Here is a 24616-nt window from a genome sequence, read left to right on the forward strand (position 1 = left end):
ATCCGAATATTTATCCGCACAATGCTTGTCATCGGCATTACATGTTTTTCATCCGCACAGGTGCGTACCATACCATGGGTTAAAGAGCACTGCATTAGACTATAAAGCCCATTATTTTGAGCAATATTGGAATCTATTATATGTACCTCATATGTCACATATAATTTTAATTAGTATTTTGCATATTTAAAAAGAATAACAGAATTGTTTTCCCCAGTCTTCTTTAGACTGCATATCAACTTCATATTCACGTAAGAATTGGATTGAAGCAGATGTTTTTAGAATTTAATTAGGGATGTTTGAAGTAGAATATCAAATATTTAGATTTGAATCCAAATGGACATTGCCAATATGGAAATTGTTCTGCAATCATATATTAATTAAAAACAGAATCTGCACAAAATTGCCTTGACTGAAGATGTTATGACCAAAGATGCAAGTAAGATCTTTATCAAACGGATGTTGGCGATTGGCATATCAAACATAATGTATTTACGAAATCTTTTTCCCGAACATGCCTACTCTGACAGACAATTTGAAGGTGAGGTGTTGGTTAAAATCATGTTCAGTGAGTTAAGTGCTGCATTTCTTTTTTAGGACTGTCTTTAAAGATACTGAAGGAACATAGCCATGAAGGTGCTACTCAAATTGTAAACTGGTAAGTTGTTTTTTTGTTTATTCACTTTTTTATGAGAATCATTTAGCACCGATCCGTAAGAAATAAGTGCATTTCTAAGCAAAAAGGTCTACGACAATTTGTGCATCCAAAGGATCAAAAAGTCAGACTTTTAGACAATGCACTGATTTGACTTATTAACAATGTGCTAAAAATGATTAAGTTTAATAACACTTGACCCACCTAAACCCAAACCCAAATAAGGTGCGTTGAATTATTAATTACATAAACGCTTTAGGCCCCAATATCTCATTTTGTGACGTAACAATCCTATACAATGGACGAGAAACTATTTTATGCCCACCGAAATTTTGTTTTTTTCCCCAGCATTCAAATAATTATTACATTAGCGCACTTTGTTTGGGTTAGGGTTCGGGTTAGCGTAAGCGTTTGGGTTAGGGTGGGTCAAGTGTTATTAATGCCATCTCACACTTTTTGTAATCTTTTCTGAATTTCGGCAAATATTTTCAATTTATCTACACCGGGAGTTTACCTAAAGGTCCAAATTAGTGCATTGCCACAACCTCAAGGTCTAAAAGTCTAGACTTTTCTGCCATTGGATGCCCTAATTGTCATAGACCTTTTTGCTTAGAAATGCACTAATTTCTAATGGATCGGGTGTATTTAGCATAGTGTGAAGTAACCACAATTACATTTCTCAGAGTTAAATAAAAAAGGATATTTAACAATGCCTTTTTTTAAGCACATTCTCTTATAGAGCGGTCTAACTGTGACTGTTGTGTATATTGTTATGTAATAATATTAACAAACAGTATTACTTCACTCATATTTTAAGTATCGTGCAATTGACTATTTTTCTTCACCCACAGCTTGGATTTTAGCCGAATTAGCACAAAAGTGTGGTGCAGATGTTAAAATAATCTTGGCATAATAATACCTGGGAAAAATAATCTTTGTTTTGCATTGCAGGTGTCTAGGGATGTTTAAAGTATAATCCCAGGGGATTCTAGAATATTAGGTTTTGAATCTAGAATATTGAATAACGAATATTTCATTTAACTTCTGTTTGGGAAATTTTGTTTGGGAGGGGGGAGATAATAATCATAATACACCATAGGCGCCAAACTTTTTTAAATCATTACAAAATGCTAACTTATCAGTATTCACCAACAAAACGTAACAGTACTTCGCAAATCGATTTAGCGCTTTCGAATTTTATCATTAAAACAATGGAGCTCTTCTGGCAAATGTAATTTTTATTCCGACGTTTCGACGTCCTATACAGGTCGTCTTCATCAGGGTAAAAATTTTTTTTACCCTGATGAAGACGACCTGTATAGGACGTCGAAACGTCGGAATAAAAATTACATTTGCCAGAAGAGCTCTACAAACCTGATATTATGCCTGGTAGCAATAGCTTATATATTAAAACAATGGGTTGCGTCTCTCATAATTTCTTCGTAACAAATTGCAAATGTGTGCTCGAAAACTATGTAAGTCAACATTTAGTGGCAAACTTTCCATCTCACAACAAAGAAATGATCTGTCTGTCAATGAACGAGAGTTCCCTCTAATTTTTAACCCACATGCACATGTGCCCGAAATTTTGCGCAACGTAAATTCTATAAAACTTATTCCAAACACAAAAAGGATAGTTATTCCGCGTTTACTACTTATGTTTTTATTAACTCTTAGATATAAACTGTAATTTTTTTTGGCTTGGTTTGTCAGACGGATGTTTTCGTTGCAAGGGAGAGACAGAGCAATATGCGAGGGGGAGAATGGGCTTTGCAGTTTGTGTGGCAGACTTAGCCTTTACGGATTTTTTTTAGGTTAATAACTTAAAAAATTAACAGAAACAGCCGGACTGCAAACAGTGAGAAACATCAGCACCACCTAACTCGACATTTTTAGCAAGCAAAAAAGCGGAGACAGCTTGATTTATTGTTATTAGTTGTCGAACGTACACTTGCTGATTAGCTCCCCAACGAATAATAAAAGGCGCAAGAGAAAAAAATATCCTGCTTTTACGATGGACCAAACAAGAAACGAAAAACGTTTTACTGATTGTCGTACTCTGTCCAATAAACAGCTTGCTGGAAAACGTAAAGTCAATTCTTATGCTACTTTGGGACTTGGTTCCTGACCTAGTTTGTGGCACCTCATTACCATCACTATTTTATCATGCCATTAATCATAGAGCAATTCCCTAAAAAATTATGACCCACCTATTATTTTAATGCATTTTTGGTAACTCTCTGTGCACAATCACACATATAACTCCATGGTCATTTAGACATTACATTGAGAGACACTTCAAACTTTATTTGGGGCTGGACAAACGCCACTCAAAAGGTTGGTCATTGGGGGATGTTGTTACACAATCATTGGGGGATGTTGTTACACTCTTGATCAAGAATTCCATAGTTACTAAGCAGATAAGACGAGGCTTTAATTGAGCTAAACCTCACACAAAGGAGAGTTAACATAGCTAGATTGAAACTTGCAAATGCAACAGACATATCATGTTCACTAATCATCACTGAAACAAAATGGAATAACAATAACTGTGAAAAGTTGCACAAGCTGAGTATGAAAGTGCAGTATTACAAGTAAAAATTTTACCATATTTTCATCACAAAGCTGCTTACACACCAGTATGGCCTTGAAGCTCTTTCTTCTTGTAAGGAACTGATACACTTTTTCCTAGTGATTCTCCTCTTTTATACCTAACCAATCGCTCTAACCCCTTGCCTGTGTTTTGAAACTTACTACTGTCACAAGTTTAGTTTTACTGTATGAAAAAAAAATTGTATTGACCTGTGTGCTATATTTCAAAACCTTAAACTATATATATTTTTAATTTCCAGAACAAGCCTTGCACATAAACAACACAGAATCATAGGATATAAGTATTAACAAACTTTTGTAAGCTATTACTAAATGGCTGAAAATATACTATACCTTATCATTGTTTAGCAGGGTTGTTGAAGAAAACATTTAATAAAGGATTAAACCGTCATAATCTCCCATTTATGTTACTCAAATCAAATTTTTTCTAAACTGCTTATTTGTTAAAGGCAAGCTGACTTGTGTTAACTACTTATTCATTTTTTTTGTGCGACATGATATTAATTAATATATAAAATTTGTCAATTTCTGTATTATGCTATCTCATTTGTTAGTAATTCTTGCAAATTGTTTCAAAAGGTCATTGTTTTTGTTCTTAATTTAATACAATAATTACATAAATTTGTCAGTCAGCTGTCGCTACTTCTATCAGTCCTTTTTTTTGCTAGAGAAAATGCTTGAGTGCAAGCATACAGCCAGCAAAGACATTCATGTTGCCAAGAATTAAAATAAATTTATTAAAAAAATTGGACATGCAAGAAAAAAAAAACTCCAGTTTTATCACGTAGAAAGCCAGCCTATTTATTGATGGTACAATCGACTAGAAAAAGCTTTGTTCAATCTGCTTCATGTTAAGATTTTTTTTTAGTTTTGTGTCAATCACCTGACTTGTGGCCACGCTCAGTGCACCTTTGAGCACAAATAAAACGTTTGTTTTATACCAGACTATTTTATCTTTGTGTCCTACGGCCAGTGCTTCCACTAAGTGCTGTTTTTTAACAAAAATTGATCTCAAGCTGTCTCCTGGAGCCCACATGATGTAACCCATGCTTCATTTAATTTTTTAAACGTGTCCAAATTAGTTTTATCTGAGCTAGGTGTCGACAAAAAAGTGCCCAAATTAGTTTTATTCAAGCTACTTACAGAAGAAAAATCCTAACTTAGTTTTATTTGAGTCATGTGCTGACAAAAATGTGCCTAAGTTAGTTTTATTAGAGCTATGTATGGAAAACAAGTGCCCAAGTATGTTTTATTTCAGCTACGTACTGACAGAAAAGTACCCAAAGTAGTTTTATTCGAGCTATGCGCGGACTGAAAAGTGCCCTAATTAGTTTTATTCAAGCACTGTACTTCATACCAAAAGTTAGATTAATATTTCTCCACATATTAACTCCTATTTACAGTCGGCATTTAGTGAAGTTATACTTAGAGAGAAAAAATTAGCACTCATGTGAAAAAAGGCAGCCCCTATGATGCAAATATAAATATATATAATTTATTTTGCCAATCCTACTGCTTTAAAATACAATATTATTACACATATTTTCTGATGTTGAATTATTTCTGTTTTCAGGATGAGGGGAGTTTATGATGCGCTTGACAGAGAATATTTACGCATTCTGATGTTTGCGGTATGTTACAGAAATTGGCAGAAGCAGAATGCTTGTCATATTGGCTATCATTTTTGATTTGATTATTGCTTTGTTTTTGGCCAAGAGTACCATGCAGCACAAATTTTTTTGTTTTTGAGTTTTTAAATATGCTTGAATATACGTTTATGTGGTTAAAACATAATCTGTTAAGCAACCATTAATTTCTAAAAATTAATAATTTTTTCTAAAAATATACTGCAAGTATTGCCAATTTTGTGCTATAATTACTTGTAAACTGTGTAATCCAAGTAATCCTAATATTGGGATAGCAAAGGACATTTAAAGATTAACAATGTTGAAAATGGAACACAAAACATATATTAAACTTTTTTGTTTTGATTGTTTATTTGCAAATCGCTACTATACTCCACATTTTTTGTTTCGTTATCTATCTCATATGAACCGTTTCTCAAAACTTCTACTAGGACACATTTGATTGGCATATATTAGTGCTTTCCAACCAGTGGGTTGAGCACTTCTAAATGTTACAGTTGTTTATACTATTGGGAAGTTTTGCATTATTGTAATGTAACATTTCTGCAACACAGTTGGGTGTGGTTTGTCGCCATAACGATTTCAGTACGTACACCAGTAGTAAAGATGCAGGTTTTATGTATCTGTTAATCTTATTTCCAATTTGTTGCATTTTAATTTGGTCATATTCTTTGTGGGTCGCGAACTGTAAAAAAGGTTGGGAAGCACTGGTTGGGAAGCAGGTACAATAATATCCAAGTTAAGTGAGCAACTTAATCTGGGTAGTTTGTGTGAACTTATGTGATAGAAGCGACTTAGTAATTCTGCATTATAACTACAGCATTATTTGCATTTTGTTACCTAATGCATGCCTTAAATCAGCCAAACTGACATTGATATTCAGGACTAATAGACTGATATTCAGGGCTAATAGAACAATTCAAGACAGATACTGTAGCTGCATTAATGAAAGTTATACTGTTCCATTTAATTACAAAATTAACTGTTGTTTTTGATAAATCATAAATATCAATAAATTGCTAAAAAAGTTAAACCTAGATTTTTTTCTAGACTTTCCTAATTTTTTCTAGACTTACAAACTTAATTGGGATGCAAACTTAGAAGGATGAGAACTTCACTGTAACTGTATATTGTAATTTTTTATCGTCTTTAGTTATGCTTTATTGATCGATCATATAGCGTGTTTTATGATGTCGCTTGTGACATCATAAAGCATCTATTATGCTGTACTACCTGCTGTCAGCGAATCGTTCGCATTAGTTAGAACAGGGTGGTCCAAACCCAGTTGCAATTTCAGCCAAATTGATCTGGTTAATTAAACCTTTTTGCGGGAAATGATAACGTAATTTAGCGATTGGTGAGTATGCAACATCTCTTTTACACGAACATTCTACGCTTTTAAAATGCAGTCTTCTAATTAAAATTTTTGTCAAATACGCAAATTTTTCACGCTTAGCGCACACCAGTTTTCCCAGTCTCACAACATTCAATTTTATTTGCGCATAAGTTCGACGACAGAAGTAAGTTTCTGGAGCGTATCTGTCTTTCGATTCAACTTTGTGACGTTATCTTTAAACATTTCATGCCTCGACCAAACGAAAAACTCTGATTCGCTCCTGGTACGCATTTATCCTACTTTATGTGGCCCGCAAAGAATATGCAAGAAATATTGTGGCCCGCGATGTAGTCAACCGTGGACCACCCTGAGTTAGAAGGTTGTTACATTAGAAAGAATCATGACTGCACTAGTGTACTAAAGAAATATGGGTGAACTGACCATTGAAATTTTATAGGGCTGCGAAATATCAAAATAAAATAATTGCAACCGGTCCGCCAGGCAAAATTTTTACAAAAGTTTGGAAACCGCTGATCTAACCAGTTAGAAACAGCACGAGAATATCCGAGAGCGGATTCGCTGCCAGAAGCAGTCTTCTGGCGAATCTAGTTCATCCGAAAGAAGACGCAGTAGCAATAGCCCTATTTCCGAATTTTGGCTTAAGAGGCTATCTAATCACTGCATGTAACATATGGTCTCGAACGTGTGTAGGTCGAGCTTAAATTTCCTTCATTACATTAGTTTTAAATTCGGGCTAAAATTAGTGACAAATGAACATTTTTATTATAATTGGGCTAGTAACTTCATTATACATCAGACTGCAAATCTTTTTAGTATAAAAAGGCAGAAAAACTGAAAATTATTCAGAAATCCAAAAAGTGAGGACCCTGAACTTTCAACTTACGGCATTGCACACAAAAATTTAGAACAAAGAGCGGATCAAGGAGGACACTGTCATCACCCTGCCCCCAAACTGTATTGTTTTTCTGAACTAAACTATATTTCTAGTTTTTCTTAGTCCATTTAAATAAATCACTTTAGCCCGAAAAGAACTTGCGTCTCACTGCACACTCGAAAATAAAAGGCAACTTCAGCAATCTAAACGCGTTTTTTTCGCTTTGTAAATGGATAACATCTTTGTGATGTAGCTTTTGCAGTAAAAGTAACACCTCCACAACTAAAAGTTTAACATAATAAATAAACTGTTTAGTGTTATTACGGTTGCCTCTCAATGTTGTCATGTTTGATGTAACTTTGTGACGTCATGTTTTGTCATAACTATGTAACAACATGTTATGACAAAACTTTGTGACTTCATATCTGAAAACATTTTTTATGCTTTACAGAAGAGTTTTGCAGTAACTATCATTTCATAAAATTGGTCCCCCAAAACGCTCACAGCTGTCAATGTTAGATCACTTTGTTTTAGCAACAAAGTCCATACATATCTGCTTTAGTTGAAGTCTGTTGTCAACAACACTGGATATTAGTGCAGATGACTCGGGTGGTAGAAAAAAGTGGTTAACGTTTTTAGCCACATAAAAGACGTAAATTAATGTTGTGACGAGTGTAGTCTTTTTTTTAATCCATGTATAATAACTTTTTCGCTGATGTGTGAATACACACTTTTCAATTATATTTAACCTAAACGAATAGAGAAGGGAGCTTCATGGCAAAAATGTCCAGGGTTTACGGTCTTAGAAGCAACCAAGAGAAAAAAAGTGTTATGGTTTACTTTGAACTTCTGACGTCACACTCAACTATATAAAAAAAACTACTTTTTGATCACTCCCTCAATTAATTGGGACCCTTATGAATATCCATTCGAAACATTTCCATTGGAGGCTTATTCCAACTTAAAAAAGCATAGCATGACACTGATGTTAAATTTAAATTAAAAATAAATCAAATCTCCCGACATTTCCTCACTTTTGTTTTTAAAGCTGTAGTTATCAAAACATTTTAACCAAAATTTAAAATCTAGGAGATGTATGATTGAATACAAGGCCAATTCCTGCCTTGTTGCTTGCGTTCAAAACTGTAGGCCTATTGCAAAAGTTTTTTTAATTTTTTTACAAAATGAATCAGCTTTTACTTACACCACTACCATTTAACATGTTCTTACAGCACACCAGTTGTAAAGAATTGATATATGTTCAACAATTTATTTTACTTTTAACATTTAACTATTTTTTTTAGTAAAATGTTCTTGTGGAACAACAAATTCAGCAGCTTTACTGATTAATTATTGCCACAAAATTTTGCTGTTTTATAAAACTGATATATAATAATAGTTCTTTCAAATTACACAAGAATCCCTTGACTTTTAATAAATAGCCTCTACTAAGAAGAAAGGGGTTATTAGGCTTTGTTGAAACCAAAATGCAATATTGTTTTTTGTTTTACTTGTAAAAATTAGTTGTTTTTATTCATACATTCACCATGTTTTACCTGGACTTGTTTTAAAAAAAGTTTGTAAATTTGTTAACCACTACTCCTTTTCATAGATTGTGAAAGACCCAGAAGATTCAACTGTAAGTTTAAAAAGTTACTATTTGATGTTGAATAAAAAAATGGCTGCCATTGCTATGGCGAGTAAAGTGGAATTGACTATATGATGCATATGAATGCATGACTTACAGTTACAATTTGTACTGATTAGTGTGCACCGGTTGCTTTATAAAAGAATAAGCAACAGCTGTCTACTTATTCAGGTGTATAGCGCAAGCAATTATAGCCAAGATTTACACTTTAACGTCTGGCCACATCAATCTTTCAACTTAGCTACTACACAAAACAACTAGCCTGCATTGAGATTTGAACTTTCTACTTCCGGCCATAGCACCACCTATTGAGCTTTAACCAGCCCAGCTACTAACAGGCTCAAGAAACTACCATAGCCTGCTGCATTTTGTTCAACATATAACCTTAATTAGGGTGATCAATATAACCCTCTATTGAGGTTGTATCTACAAACAGGATACAACAGAAGTGCTATGTTTTTAAACTATGATATTTTTTATTAGACCTTTGAAATCATTTTTTTGCTTACTCATCTGTAATGTTGTGCAAGTCATGCAACCAGGTAGCATTGCATTGGCTTACCAATCCTGGGGATTCCTGGTATTTTGCTTCTACTCACCTCCGGTTTGAAACACATTCTAGTCTTCCTGTACAGAACTAAATGAGAACAATAAAATTCCTTATAAACAAGCATACAAGAAAGCTTTAATCTTTTAAAATTCCAATTGTCACAGTTAAATTACCATTTATGTATTTGCTTTTTATTTATTAAACTTTTATTTAGCCACTCCACTTTTTGGTTGCATGCATTAGTATGATATAGGCAACATTTTGTCCAAAAATATTTTGTTAAGATGATACATTGTAAACCAGTACTCAGTATTTATTAGCATCTGAGAAAAATGTAAACAGTGGATTTTAAAGGGAGCCGCAAATATACCAAGAATTTAGGTTTAGATAACAGCAAAATATCGCACTAAAAAGTAATCCACCTGGAAACAATTACCTTCCTATATACTCTTAAACATCATATTTTTTTGCTGGATAGTGCAAGGTCTCTTAGAAAGTTCTTTTGACATTATATACTGCAGTGTTTTTGTTGTACTAAACAACACTATAGTTTGACCACACATAAAAGCATAGTCATATGCATCCAATTCAGTTACATTGCTTTATTGCAGGGGTCGGGAACCTCTGGCCATATATATATGGCTCTTTTTGTGACGCCATATGGCTCTTTTTGTGACGCCATATGGCTCTTTTGGTGACGCCATATGGCTCTTTTGATGAAAGAATCTTACTTTCGGATATATCTAAGCTATGATTTCTTAGCATGATCTGAATAAAACTGTAAGCGGCCATGTCCGCTTTCCTAACTTTCTATTTCCTGTTTCATTACACATAATAGCAAATTTTCGGCAAATTGGCTTATTTTTCTAACAAAAATTTTTTGACTTGGAGGTACCCTGTTTAAATATGACTTGCTTGGGACTCGAAGTGGGCAACTGATGACTTGGACTGGCACTTGACTTGTTATTTATTCAAAACTACTTTACTTACACTTAAATTTATTTAAATCAAATAGAATATTAAGTATTTTACCAAAGGCAATGATTTACTCTAAAAAGATCCCTGAGAGCTACATGCTCCTCCAGCAGCCGCAGTTGCGAATCAATGTTTTGAATCCTTAAAGGTAAACAATAAAATGTTGTTAATTGATTTCCAATGTATTTTCTTATCTAATTCTGTAAATGACATATATATTTTGTTATGTTTTTGCCTTTACCTCAAAATGAGCCCACACTTTAGAAATACAACAAGAAATAACTGGGAAATTAGTAAAAAAACAATATATATATCAGCACATAGTAACGCAAACTTTAAAATGTGATATCTCGAAAAAAAATTTGGTTAGTTCTTCTAAATTTGAATTGTTTTGATTATCATTAAGCTGCAGTTTAAATTTCATTGATTTAAAAAAATATCAGCACAAAAATGTAATTCAAATTGCGTGATTTGATATGAAATCACTCTGCTAAATGTTACATGACACATGTTTTAACTTGTTTTTCTGGCAAGAATGTTTACTTTTGTTAGCTGTTGTCTTGGCACTGGATGGGCAGTTCATCCAAAAAAGCACAACATGTGTAGGTTAATCAGATCTCAGTTTTGCTCAGCAAACATATTGCAGAAATATTTGTGCCTCTTAACGACAAAGTTAAAACTCTAATTAAAATAGAATTTCACCATGTAATCAGAAACAGTTAGTCATATAAGCCAAAGGAAACAAAGCTTTTGCATTTGATACATTTTACTTCATGAGAATCCACATTACAGTTTGCTTTGTAGGGGCATTGGCTAACGACACAACAACATTCAACCATTGCTACAGCTTAAATTAGCACATTTTACTAATGCACAAAGTAATGCTCATCTAACAGAACAATTTTTATTTTATAATATATTCCTACAAAGAATAACTTTGAAAAGCACTTTTGTATTTTGATTTGTAGAGCATTATTGAATCATATTCCTTTGGGTTTACTTACCTTGAAGGAACAGTGCAGGCCGATGTGAAGTTGGGGTGTGAATACTGTCATGAAAATCTCCCAAGTAAAAAGGCGACTTTTGATTCAGCTAAACAGTAAGTCTTGAGCATACTGGTAAAGTATTGAGTTACATTCTGTTCAGATGTTCTTATCTAAGGGATCTTCCTGTTGGTACATATGAATAATATTTCCATGCATGGTAATTTATTGGGTCTTTGAAAGACTGTTTCTCTTTATTTATTAAAAAATATTTAGGTTGTTGAGAAATGTAATTGTTCTTGTGAACAGCCTTGATGATCTACCTGATAATGTTTACATCACATCGCGACTACTCTATTATGATGATGGTAAGTATTATAAATGTTGTGAATTATAATTGGATGATAGATATATGTAACAAATCCATTGTAACCATTTGTGCTTAGTTACTCCATGCGACTACCAGCCTCCGTCTTTTGATGAGTCACTGGAGAGAGATTGTCTTAATTTTTTTGTAGAAAACATTCGTGTTAAACTAGGCAGGGTCATTACTCCATTTACGAATTTAAAGCTGCGAGTCAGGATTGGAAAGCATCAATTTGGCACAATGAAGGTGTGATACAATATCGATAAGAGGACATAAATTAAATTGAATTTGCACTCTTCAATATAACATGTTTTTTTATTTAGGAGTGTGAGAGGCATGGAGAACTAGCAGATATTAAAAAGTCAATAAAACAACAACAATTGTGTCCGTCTACCCAACCTAAGGTGTATTCTGAATCCAGTGTAAATTGGTCAGACAGATCTTTGTAATTGTTTTTTTACAAAGCAACAATTTATTTGGTGTGAAACAGCAAAAATAGTGCTGCAAAACATGCCAAATAAACACGTTTTTATATACTATAATTCGGTAATTCTAATTTTTAAGCTCGCCACTATCAGTTGCCAGGAGCCTCATGCCTACATCTCAGGACTGAAAAACAAGACCAAAGAGCAATCCTTTAACCACAAAAAAGAAATTGGTAAAACATAAATATTGATTTAGATTGATATTCACGACGCTACCTTAGACAACAATAAAATGTTATGAAATAGCCATATTTATTTGGTCATATTTGCTTTAAAAGGTATGACTATAAAAATTACATTGATTTTTGTGAAATATTGTACAGTTAGGGATGTCCGATAAAATTGGATCGGACTTGATACCATTTTCAATTGTCAGTATCAAAACTAGATTGATACTAGGGTGGTTTCTTGTCAGTCCTAGTTAAAATAGCAATTTGAGCCTTGATTTTCAGTTGACCACAACTATTTTACATTGAATGGTAAATTTACAAAGAAAATAGTAGTGGAAAAACCTGAAAAACATACCTTAAATTACATCGAGTTCGCTTGTTTGAGCAAAGTAATACAAGGCAATGTCATTATATATCAGATTGGATTTCAATACTTTGGTCCTAAACAGTATCGGAATACAATTTTCAGTATCCAACATCTTTAGTTACAGTGTGTCATCACATCTTATATGTTGGGTAGTCATAAAATTTAACCTTGGATAATTGCAACAAAATAATTTCAATTTTGTTGCCATTTTACTAAATGAGTGGTAATGCAAGCCTAAAGCTAAAATAAATGGTTGATTAAAAGCGTTAGTCAATAAAACACGGTTTAAAATACTTTAGATAATTTTGAATGATTGTTTTGGGTTTCAGTAAGATCATCTTTAAATCTATTTAAATTTGCTTAAATATATATGCAAACATTTTTTTTCTATTATCACTGACCTGTTTAATTGCCTCTAACTGTGACAGAATGTAAATTTCTGACAAAATTTGAATATTGACATCATTTTTTTATTGTTTTATATAATTTTATGTAGTTGTTGTAATTAGACTTAGGTAGTTTGAATCAACTATACATAGTTTGACCGAAATTTGTGATGGATATTTTAAATTAGAAAACCTATTCTTGTGTGTATATTGCGAAGTTTTGAAATCTATGTTATACAGCTCAACATTTGTTTGTTGTATTTTAATAACATCACCATGTTCGGAAATGTTAATATTCTAAAATGTTTAGGTATAGACATACTTTTCATTTAAATACTGATAGTTAAATTAAATATTAACATTTCCGAACATGGTGATGTTATTAAAATACAACAAACAAATGTTGTTAACAGTTTTACATTCTTGTGGATTTATAAGCCTTTTTTTGTTTCAAGTCGGCAAGGCTGCCATTCTTTTATCACATTATACTAAAAAGTTGTTTTTGTTTATAAAGTTGGTAGGGATGGTACAATAAAACAACTGTCCTTATTGGAACAGCATCATAAATATATGCAAAAAGCATAAACAAAATGACTTATCAAGACTAGGTTGGCAATCATTCGATTTGGGGAAAAATCTAATTTCCTACAGCACTGTTTATTAATTTTAAATAGAACATTCTCCATTGTTAATTTTGAATTATTTCATAATATTATAACAAGACAAAAATAGATTTGTAGTGTTGTACAGTTTCTAGTGAAAATCATATTAATCTTGCATACTTGGTACAAATCAATTCTTATATAAAAACATGATTGCCAGACAAACAAATTGTAACTATTTTGTTATGGATATAGTTTAGTTTCACATAAGAAAACAGTTTAAGATACATCGACTTGTACCCCTACTATGAGCTCACAGCTCTCCAGATCCACACATAATGTATACCCTAGATATAACTCATTCAGTAAATCATGCTGAACTACACATGATATTCCAGTCAAAGTCCTACTTTGCCCTGCAACTGTGTTGCTAATAATGTATAAATACATTCAATAACTTACTGTTGGAATTAAGAATAATTATATACATTATGTTGTTAAAGTTCGATGTCCATGTGGCTGCAAAGATGATGATGATTTCATGATCATGTGTAGTCATTGTCACTACTATCAGCATGCTATTTGTTTCTGCATTCCTGATGTTCACAGTGCTCCTGAAATTCACTTATGCAACCAATGTAGTGATCAGGTAGATATATCTTAACAAGTTTTTATTGGCCTGTTCATATAGCCACTATAAAGTTGACTTTTGTTAACCTGTGATCACACAGCAAATAAACTACTGTTCAATACAATTGTCCAAATCAGAGATGCACAACCAAACAAACAAAAAAGAACTTCAAACTTAACTTAATGGGTCAAATTAGACCTGCATGATTAATTCTGCTGAAATTGAGTATGTCATATTTATCAAGAAGATACAGTTGAAATTTTGTCGTCTAAAATTTAAAACTAAATTTTGATTAGTTTTAACTTAACAACAATTTTGAAAAGCTCTACAGTTTTTGTTAATTTTGTTTGTTGTGCACTTTTCAGTTTTGAGTTGAATATAATTTTTTTAAGGTCAAGAAAATAAATAATTGTCTTATTTATAACCTTAAATTTTGGTATTGTCCAGTAGCATTCACAATCTGTATACATTTAAACATTTTAATGATACCACATAAAATTAATGGTAAAACGTGCAATTATTTTTTTATATATTTGCAATTGTAACAAACATAATTAAAAAAACATGAAAATGCAAAGATTGCATATGTCTGGTGTTCCTTCCTCACATACTCATTTGTGTTCAAGAGTGATAAATGAAAATCAATTGAATCATTAAGTAGGAAATAGGTCCGCAAATGTATTGTTTGCGCGATCCAAGCATTTTGTTAGCATGCAAGTTTGTGGAAAATGCTAAGCAACTAAATATTAATTTTAAGACTACTATTGTCAGTTGCTGTTTTCTTGCACAAAATAGTGCAAAACTCAGCACATAAAACAGTATGTAAACAAACGTATTTGTTCTAACTAATGAGAACTATGGGCTCTGTGTTGAGAACACAACAAATCAATTTGAGAGACGACAAGCTGAAGATCGTCCTCCACTTCTAGTTCTGTATTTGCTTTTAACTTAAGATACTGCAGAAAACGTCCTTTCACATAAGTATATAGTTCAAATGACAAAAGAACATTCATTGCAGCCGCTGATAAATGCGGATATTTATTTGCAACTGAAATCCGAAATTCAGCCAAACTTGATAATGAATTGCCAAAAAGGTCGAGTAGATTGACATCATCTTGATTATTAAGACATTTCGATACAAGCTTGTATCATCTTCAGTTAATGTGACTGACATGCAATTCAAGCATCACTTATAAAAGGTAGGACGCAAATGTTATCAGTCTGAGTTTCTATAGTTGTAGCATTTTTTAGCACCTTCAGGTGTTGAACAGGTACAGCGTAGTTGATAAGGTGTCAACGTTCAATTCAGGGCTGCAGTCTTGGATAGATAAGACTCAAGTGGCTGCAAACGTCTGAAGCCCATCCGAGGGATTGCAAAAATCAACCTTTTGATCGGAATGTTGCAGAAGATGTCTGCAAACCTCTGATTTTTCATCTACTCTATGTTCTTTAACCCTGGGTTTGGCCAATGTAAGAAGCACCGCATCAACAAGTTCATTTATAAACGACATTCGAGTGCTGTAAATGTTCTTGGTGATCCTTAATTGCAAAGGATTTTGTCATTTTAGTTGTGTCGTCAATCAAAAAACCCAACTTGGCCAGCAGTAGAGCCAAGTACAAAATTGTGTATTACACAACGTATATGATGTGAAGCTGGGCCTATGTCAGCCAAAGTTCTTTTGGTATCAAAGGCAATTTTTATACTGCGGTCACTTGACAGGTCATCCAATGCTTTAACTGTATCTGATGTTAAAATAATTTGATTCTTTAAATAGAGATAATATCCAGTTGTATGTGGTGTGGTGTCTCTTCTGAAATTATTTCCCAACCCTTGGAGAAAGATTATAAAGTTTAATAACAATTATCGAGTGCTTCACAATATTTTCACTAAGCTCATTTTCTTCTAGAAAGTTGCTCAGCACAGGAATTGTATCCATTTCTCCACTTTCAACTCTGCTAGCCCAATTTTGAATTTTCTTTTTAAAGGCTTTGATCTTGTTATAAGCTTTAGTTTATCTTCTCTGGCATAGAGAATAAGTACAGCGGTTTCTTCAGCCAGTTAGGATCAGTAAGATTTGCAGCGAGTTTGTGGAAGAAAAAAGGATGCATTATTTCACAGCTCATACGAACGGTTGAGAACTTTACCTTGCAATAACACCATCTCACTTTTGAATGAAAAAGAAGACTTTTATGCTCCAAGCCAATTTCGTCGCAAAGAATGGTAAATACCTTGTCTGGAGAGGTCTTGATTTAAGAAAATCAACTATATTTACTGCTGAATGGAGAACACATTAAGTTTTGTTCAAGTGTTTTGCTAGCAAGATTGTCTTTGTGATAAATGCAATGCGTGAAATTGATATGGGGTGCAATTTGTAACATGTTTGCTAAAGAGCCTTTATGTTTAGCCCCAGCCCTATCAGTTCAAATACTAATACACCGCTCCCATGAAACAGCATAATTTTGTATTAGTGGAGACAGTGTTGATACAATTTTGACATAGTATTAAATAGCTGGTTTATCATTCCAATCAATAAAATAAAACCTTCACCGTATACAAAAACAATCTTTTAGCAATAAGTTGTTGCAGGTTTTATGAAAATATCTTGTCCACAGCAAAAGTTGTGACCTTTCGAAAAAGATGACCAAAGTGTTACAACTTGCCCTGTTCACGGTTAGGTTGTAACACCTGATGGGGCGAATTGTAACAAATGAAAACAACCGCATAAACACATTGGAAATGCATTTTTATATACTTCAACGAAATGTCAAACTCATAGGTAATGTAACAGAAAGTATTAGCCTACGATATACTAAAAGGATTATTATAAGGTTATAGGTCTCAGGCCGGATGTAACCACAAGCAAAAGGACAGGATTACTTCTATTTAACAAATTTTAATTACTGTTAATTTCTATAAGTCTACAGTTGAAGCTGCAGCCTTGGGCATGAATTACTAAACTAGCTTAAACAAAATTGGTGGTTTTTGGTGCTGACAACAACTTAAGCACCTCCGCAGGTAATTGAAAAAAGCTACAAAAACAATGTGTTTTTTAAACATGAGACAACATCGCAACGTGTGTTAGTTATCCAGCAAATTCGGTTTCATCATTCGAGTCGCAGTTATGGCATAAATTTGAATAATTCATGTCTGGTGTGCACGTTAGTGGGCCCACAAATAACCTATGACACATTGAAATCAAACCTCATTTGTTTTAGAATTTTGAAAATGTTCCATATGTTGTCTGAAGAATCAGTTAGTGTGGCTTGCATTTTCTTGCAGTGTTTAAATTTATTTTGTTTTCTTTTTGTTGACATTTTGCACAGAAGTTATTTTTTTAGGCTTTTGTCTCTCCGCTTTTTCCATTGCTTTCTTGACTGGTGTATCTGTTAAAATTTCTGCTTGCATATTTTTTCGTTTATATTTAACGATTTGGCTTGGTGGTGCTTTTGTCAATGGACAAAGTTCTTCAGGACTAAAGTTAGAATGAGGGTCGCATGCAACAGAAGTTTATTTCCACTTTTTTTCTGTTTTTCGACGTCGTTGGCAGCTCTAACAAGTTCTTGCACAGGTGTTCTACCTCTGTCCGTTTTTCGTTTAAAGTTTTTAACCATAGCCGAAAATGCTTAAAAATTTAGCAAATAGTTTTTATTTACAAGATATTCCATGTCAGTGTTTGTAAATGCCTGTATAATGTATTAAACGAAGTTATTTGACAGAACAAAAACTATTAACAGCTCAAAAAGAAAATTATAGGTAAAAACCTAATGATTAGACCAATAAACAAACTAAACAGCTAAATTTATTCCAACATAGCAAGTCCCTATTGTGGTATTTTTTACATTTGCTTACCTGTATTGTGACATTTTAAAAGCAACTTGATGTTATCCTTTTAGGCTAGTGCAGTGGTTCTTAACCGGGGGGGGGCGCGCCCCCCTAGGGGGGCGCCAAGCAATTCTAAGGGGGGCGAGAGCTCGACTTCAATATTTTAACTTTTTGCAGTGATTTTAATGGTTTCGTTTGGGTTAGGCATAATTCCTACATACAAACTCTGTTTTTTGCCAACTTTAACGTTAAAACTGCAAAAAAAATTCGTGCTGCGCTCAAATTTTCTAATTCCTTTTTAGAAAATCAACGGTATCACCGCCCTATTAAATTAACTTATAGATAAACGATAAAAGTTATCGCCCTTTCGGACTATTTTTCAACCATATTTATATATGATAACAGGCTATAGTAACAGGGGGAGTCAAACTTTTTTTGCGCGAAACTATATTGTTTTTGCAATATTGCCGTTGTATTGTGTGTGGTTACATCTTTTGAAACACGATAACGCAATGTTTAATATTTGCGCTTGACATTTTTTGTGCTCGACATCATACAACTCTTACAACTGTGGAGTAAATGCCCTCGCAACACGTTTGTCAAAATTAGCTCAATAAAATCAATGTGTCGATCTCGCGCAATTTGTTGTGTGCCCAATGCGAAACGCCTCTTTGGTTGCAGTTTAGCCAATTTGACCAAATAAAACTCAAATTTTTTCGCGCTTTGCGCGACCAACGACACCCTTCACTATTTCCTGTTTTCTTTGTGATATTTAATTGCAAAATGTCGAAATATTATCATAGGGGGGCGCAAGGCATGAGAAAATTACCAAAGGGGGGCGCGGCTGAAAAAAGGTTAAGAACCTAGTGTCTTTAGACAGGGTACTTTGGTTAACAAAGTGAGCTTGTGCTCACAATCTTACTGATTTAAATTCATCATTAGCATCTTTGATAGCAAGCTTCATAAAACCTGCTGCAAAGGTGCCAAACAGTATTTCTGCAATATGTTTTTAATAGACATTTTGTATTATGTTATTTTATGGTTGCTTATCGGTATGTCCTGTTGATAGGTCCCGGTTTTTCCCTACTTCATGTAGCCTACTCAAACTTTCAATGGTAAAAATGAACTAAAAGGTGCATGCGCTACGTCAATCAATGTGGGCAAGTCTGTCTTTGGGTGGCCCAACTTAGAGTGTTACAACGAATTGTGTTACTTTAAGCCCCAGTCTCCCCTATTGTATCCATTGCTAAGAATATATATTTTCCTGTGCATATTTCAGACATTGGCTATATACCTTTAACTGCAAAAGTGATTTTTCTCATTTCACTCTATCAATTATTTGGCTTTTAATATCTTGACCCGTTTTGCTGATACATCAGCAAATGTTTTCAGCAGATAGTTGTATTCCTTTTATTTCTGCAGTTACTTTTCTCCATAATTTGTCTGCTATAGCGGCAGGTTTGATGAATGTTTCTCCGATGGTGTGTGTTTTTTTTCTTTTGCGATTAAATATGCTACTTCATACAATGCCTTTTGTGGTTTTTTAAGATTGTGAGTTGGTTTATCATGGTTTTAATTTGACTTAACTGGTTGTCAATTAAATTTGGATGCTTGACTGTAATATGGCACCAACCTTTATAAATTTTTTCGCTAGACTTTCGCTTGTGCTGTTTTTTTGGTACCTGAGAACTTCAGCAACCAGTTTTTCAACAGTGTTGTTGTAAATCTTGCCTAAAAGACCTTAACCCTGCTATTTATGTTTATTGTCTTTTGTTGTGCTTTATTATTCGATCATATAGCACAGGGGTCGTCAACCCCCTGGCATTGCACACCTATAGCAAGCAAGATGATTGTTCAGGACATCCCAAATGTTTTAATGCGCATCTTATATCACCTTAAGAACTTGCATCACTACCACATAATTAACATTATTATTATTATATCCCAAACACTAGCGCTAACTAAATGGTTGCACACATTTTTAGTTCTATTTGCGGTGTTTGTGTCACAAATTGGTGTCACTCTGAACTGTTTCATTTAACATTATTTTTTTTAACCGTTTGTATTACGTCACAATGCCCTAAAATTGGCATGACTTTTACTACGTTATAGCAGAGCATTCTATATTAAAATTATAAGCCTGTGTGTTTTGTGCGACTGAGAAACCAAGCTGAAAGTGAAACTGACGGTGAATTAACACAAAAATTTTGCTAAAGTTGGGGTAAAAAAACAATGCCATCACACCTAAAGTATATATAATTTTTTTTTAATTTCTTTTTCAGCTTAAAATTACATTTTTGGCCTAACCAATAAGCCCTCGACCATCTTATTTTTTTTCTCTGAGTAAAGTTATGCTAGGTTAAACAACAGTTGTTAAATTCGTATCTTAAAAACGTTTGTAAGACCATTAGAAACGTTTGTGAAATTCAGATTCACCGAAGTTTGTGTCAATGGCCTTTATTCTGTGTTGTGTCATAACATTGATCTATTAAACAAAAAAAACTTACTTTCCTAGCGGTTTTAGTTGTTTAGATATATATTTTTTTTTTACTCTGATAGATTCTATGGGTACGGGGTAATAAAAACTTTTTTCTTTTTTTTATTACCCCAATGTAATTTTTTTTACCCTATAATTTTATTTTGTAATTTTTAGGTTTAAAAAGTAAACTAAATATGCCTAGCAAATATGTACCAATACCAAACCAACATAAACAGGCTTGTTTGTAGACCATCAGCTAATAACATTAAGGTAGACAAAGACAACTAACAGGCATGTACTTTAGGTAAAATGACCAACCTTGTTAGTTTTATTCAGAAAATTTTAAGCCAAACACCAAAATGAATGAATACCAGATAACATTAGTGCCAGAAGAAAGTGAAACATTTGAAGAAATTAATTGATCACGAATAGGGACTTAATTTTATTCTAATACCGATACACGATGTTTTCAACAAAGTGTATCACAATCCAAACCAATACCACATAAAGGTATAATTATGCTTAAACAGGCAAAATAGATTAAATTGGAACTTCTAGGGTTATTCTCTTCAGGTTAATTGTCAAAATTTGCCTTAACAGTAGGAAAGTAATTTCCTTGAGATATTAAACTTCTATAAATTTACCTTGGTAGAAAAAGTAGCAAATTTATTTGTAGTAAATATAACAAGTGGGAGGCAGAATTAAGCAATTATTTTGGACTTGTTCCATAACATAGGGGAAAATATGAATGTTTTTTGTAATGACGAGGATGAAATAAAGACAACTTAGCAATTATCCTCATAAAAAAAAGAAAAAGCTAATAATTCCAGGTTGTCCTCAAACTGGCCAACAAATCTAAAAACTCCTGCTGTTGAGTTAATTTACTTCTTCTGGGGCCTAAAAATACCACTGATGACCAGTGCTAACTGTGAAATGGCATAGTTTTAATTTACCAGGGATAAATTAGTTGCTAAAAAGATTTTAAACAGCTGCAAATTGGGTGTACCATAATGTAATCATAAAAAATGTTGTTTTCTACTTAAATTCTCTTTACACTAAAGGTATTTATGAAATCTGTGTGTTATTGTGGCTTTGAAGTAGCATCTTTGGTGTATTTACTTCAAATAAAGTCAACCTGCTTCTATAAATTATTTTAAATTGTCCTAATGTTTTTAGCTAAATTTGTTTTTTTAACCCGCCTGACTATATTGGTTAAAAAGCGTCCGAAATAGCGTGCACAGTATTGTGTTCGTGAAAGTGCGTTTTTTTTTCAGCAGGGTTAGGATATCTTTACAAAATTTAATTATGAAATTAGATTTAAATGCTGTCTTCCAAGATACATCAATTAGATGTCAGATCATTTATAAATTAGATGTCAGATCACAGTGGGGCTATTTTAGTTACGTAAATCGGTGAAATAGTGTTTGACTCGATGAAATTGCACATTTGGCCGGAGTCCGACTTGGGTTGTTTTTAACCGACTCCGTAGGTTACCAGTGCCAAACCCAACATAGAAAAACGTTTGACATGCGGGTTGTTGATATTTTGAATTTATTCATAAACTGGCACACTGCATACAAAAGGTTGATGACCCCTGATATAGCGTGTTTAATGATGTTTCTTGTGGCATCATAAAGCAGCTATACTACCTGCTATCAGCGAATCGTTCGCATTAGTTAAAAGGTTGTTACATTTGGAAGAATCGTGACTGCACTAGTGTCCCGGTACTACAAGAAACATGGGAATTTTTAAATGCCCGTGAAATATCAAAATAATTGCACTGGGTCTACCAGGAAAAAAAAAGTTTGGTAACCGCTGTTTTACAGGCTGGTTAGCATTGTCTTCTCTCTTCGGCCGGTAATGCATTTGTGGAGCGAGTGTTCTCTCTTGTTACAGAGGACCTAGGAACAGGCTTAGTTAAATTACAGTCAAATCCCTTCCACAAGTAAAAGTAAGCATAAGCCAGAGCTGTCAGAAGATGCACAAAGCATTTATTACAAATAATGAGTTGCTGGAACTTATAAATGAAAATATTTGTTTGAAAACAGTTTTCTTCATAAATATATAACTGTGTTTCATTCTATGAAAATTTAATTTTAGGGCTCATCCTTATCTGATACCACTAAGTTTTTGTTTGTGTTTCTAAGAACTTTTGTTGGTACTTATGTTAAATTTTGTTGCTTTTAAAATATCCTTATTTAATAAAACCAGATGTGGCCAAAAGGCACATTGTTCAACTTATTCCATAATTGCAACATTTACCTGTTACAACAAACTTTTTTTTATCATGCAATGTAAAGTTATTGCACCTTCTATTTTAAGGTTCTTTTAATCAAAGAATGTTTTGTTTTTAGACTTAGTATTACTCATTAATGATTCATTTGTTTTAAACAACAACTCTGTTAACTGTTTGTTTAATCAGAAAAAGTACCATTTCTAAAATTAATTGTTGTGTGTTTTAAAAAGGTGACCATAGTGCAAACATATAGTTGACAGATCAAAGATGTTGTGTATTATTTATGGCTGTGTTGAGGCCTGTTTCTATCAGCAGACCCAACATTTTATTGTTTTAGTTAACACAAACCTCAGTGGCTAGGAAATTAGGTTTGTTTAGACTGTGTAACCCCCAAAAATAAAAAAATAAAATAAAAAAATGTGTTATTTATAATTGCATTATAGAAGGTGAAAATAAGTATTTTATAGCATAGTTTTATTTAAAAAGGTGCTTTTAAGTTGAACTAGCAATAAAAAAATGTAACCCCTGTCCACAAAAAATTAAACTTTAGTAAAACTAATGTATGTGTCATAGAACCAAAAATTTATTTCTTTTTAGAGTAATAAATTTTGCACTGATCCACATTTGCCAGGACTTGAAGTTTCAAAACAACAAGAGATCTGTGTTTGGAGAAGAACCTTACAAGACTGCTTTAATGTGGATACTATCACAGTTGCTGTAAGTCCAGACAGAGTTTGGTAAAGTATAGACATAGTATTTTAGAAATGTAAGATTTTTAAACGAGGCTAATTAACAGAACACACTCGATATCTATTGAAAATGGATCTAAAGACATTTTAGACAGAAACATGTTTAATAGATAGTGGTAGTTTGGGTGAGAAAAATTAAAAATCTATTTGATTATGACTTTAGAAGATTTTTCAATGGACAAGCAGCTCATAGCTGTGAGATGCCTGGCTGAAATATCATGTTTTAAAACATATAAGTGGTAGCTATGGAAAACTTTTTTAAATCGGCATTGTTTATGGTATAACTGCCTTGGATATTTTTAACTTATTGTACAACTGTGATATTTGTTTAAAATGCCTTTATATAATTTTTTTATTGTGTAGCTTCGGTGCCATGTCACTGTATACTTTACAAAACATTATTTCAAAAAAAATATAGTGTCACCTAATAATAAAAGCTGAAAAAATTATTTCGGTGCAACATTTTGTTTTTATTAAGTTGTTTGGTTTGGTTCATTTCTTTTTTTGTATTGTATGTATTTAACTGAATTTAGTTCAGTGATCAACAAAGTTAGGAATTTTGGGGGCCAGGTAGGGTTTTAAATTTAGGGTTTGAAAGCCAGGGTTTTAATTTGTTTGGAATTTTTCACAACAGGGCAAATAATAAAATAATATGAAATCAATTTTAAGAGAAAATTTTTTGGCTCTGCCCAGTTTCCTGGGAGGTGTTTAAACCCCACCCACATCCCCCTACTTTTATATGTTTGGTGATTGTGTCACCCCCTCTGCTTTTAAAACGTCATGCTAAGTACCTGAGTTTATTGGGTTCAAATTAATTTAAGAGAAGTTTGGCAAATAGGCATTCAGAAGTAAAACACAAAGAAAACATTTTAAGTATTAAAACTGTGTAATGTTATCAGTTAAGGTCTTGTACAACCCAATTATTTCCTTTTACTGCATATTTGTACGTAGTATATCTTGTTTAACCATGGCAATGTGATTGTTTTTGACCTTATCCTGGTTTTGATATGTATAGATATA

General features: G+C 33.1%; 1 protein-coding gene across 1 annotated transcript in view; it reads left to right on the forward strand.

Annotated features, from left to right (window-relative positions):
- Positions 1 to 23588, forward strand: part of LOC146164313 (HORMA domain-containing protein 2-like) — a 43822-nt gene extending 20234 nt beyond the window's left edge. Inside the window, exons 2-11 of the mRNA XM_083380708.1 lie at positions 391 to 541; positions 598 to 658; positions 4842 to 4899; positions 8758 to 8784; positions 11287 to 11417; positions 11578 to 11669; positions 11748 to 11914; positions 12233 to 12326; positions 14182 to 14327; positions 23445 to 23588. Coding sequence (XP_083236834.1) covers positions 391 to 541; positions 598 to 658; positions 4842 to 4899; positions 8758 to 8784; positions 11287 to 11417; positions 11578 to 11669; positions 11748 to 11914; positions 12233 to 12326; positions 14182 to 14327; positions 23445 to 23588 — 1071 coding nt within the window. The remainder of the gene's footprint in view (positions 1 to 390; positions 542 to 597; positions 659 to 4841; positions 4900 to 8757; positions 8785 to 11286; positions 11418 to 11577; positions 11670 to 11747; positions 11915 to 12232; positions 12327 to 14181; positions 14328 to 23444) is intronic.
- The last annotated feature ends 1028 nt before the right edge of the window (positions 23589 to 24616 follow it).

The sequence above is a fragment of the Ascidiella aspersa genome, chromosome 2 (assembly GCF_963924565.1).
Source record: "Ascidiella aspersa chromosome 2, kaAscAspe10.2, whole genome shotgun sequence".
Classification (NCBI taxonomy): Eukaryota; Metazoa; Chordata; class Ascidiacea; order Phlebobranchia; family Ascidiidae; genus Ascidiella; species Ascidiella aspersa.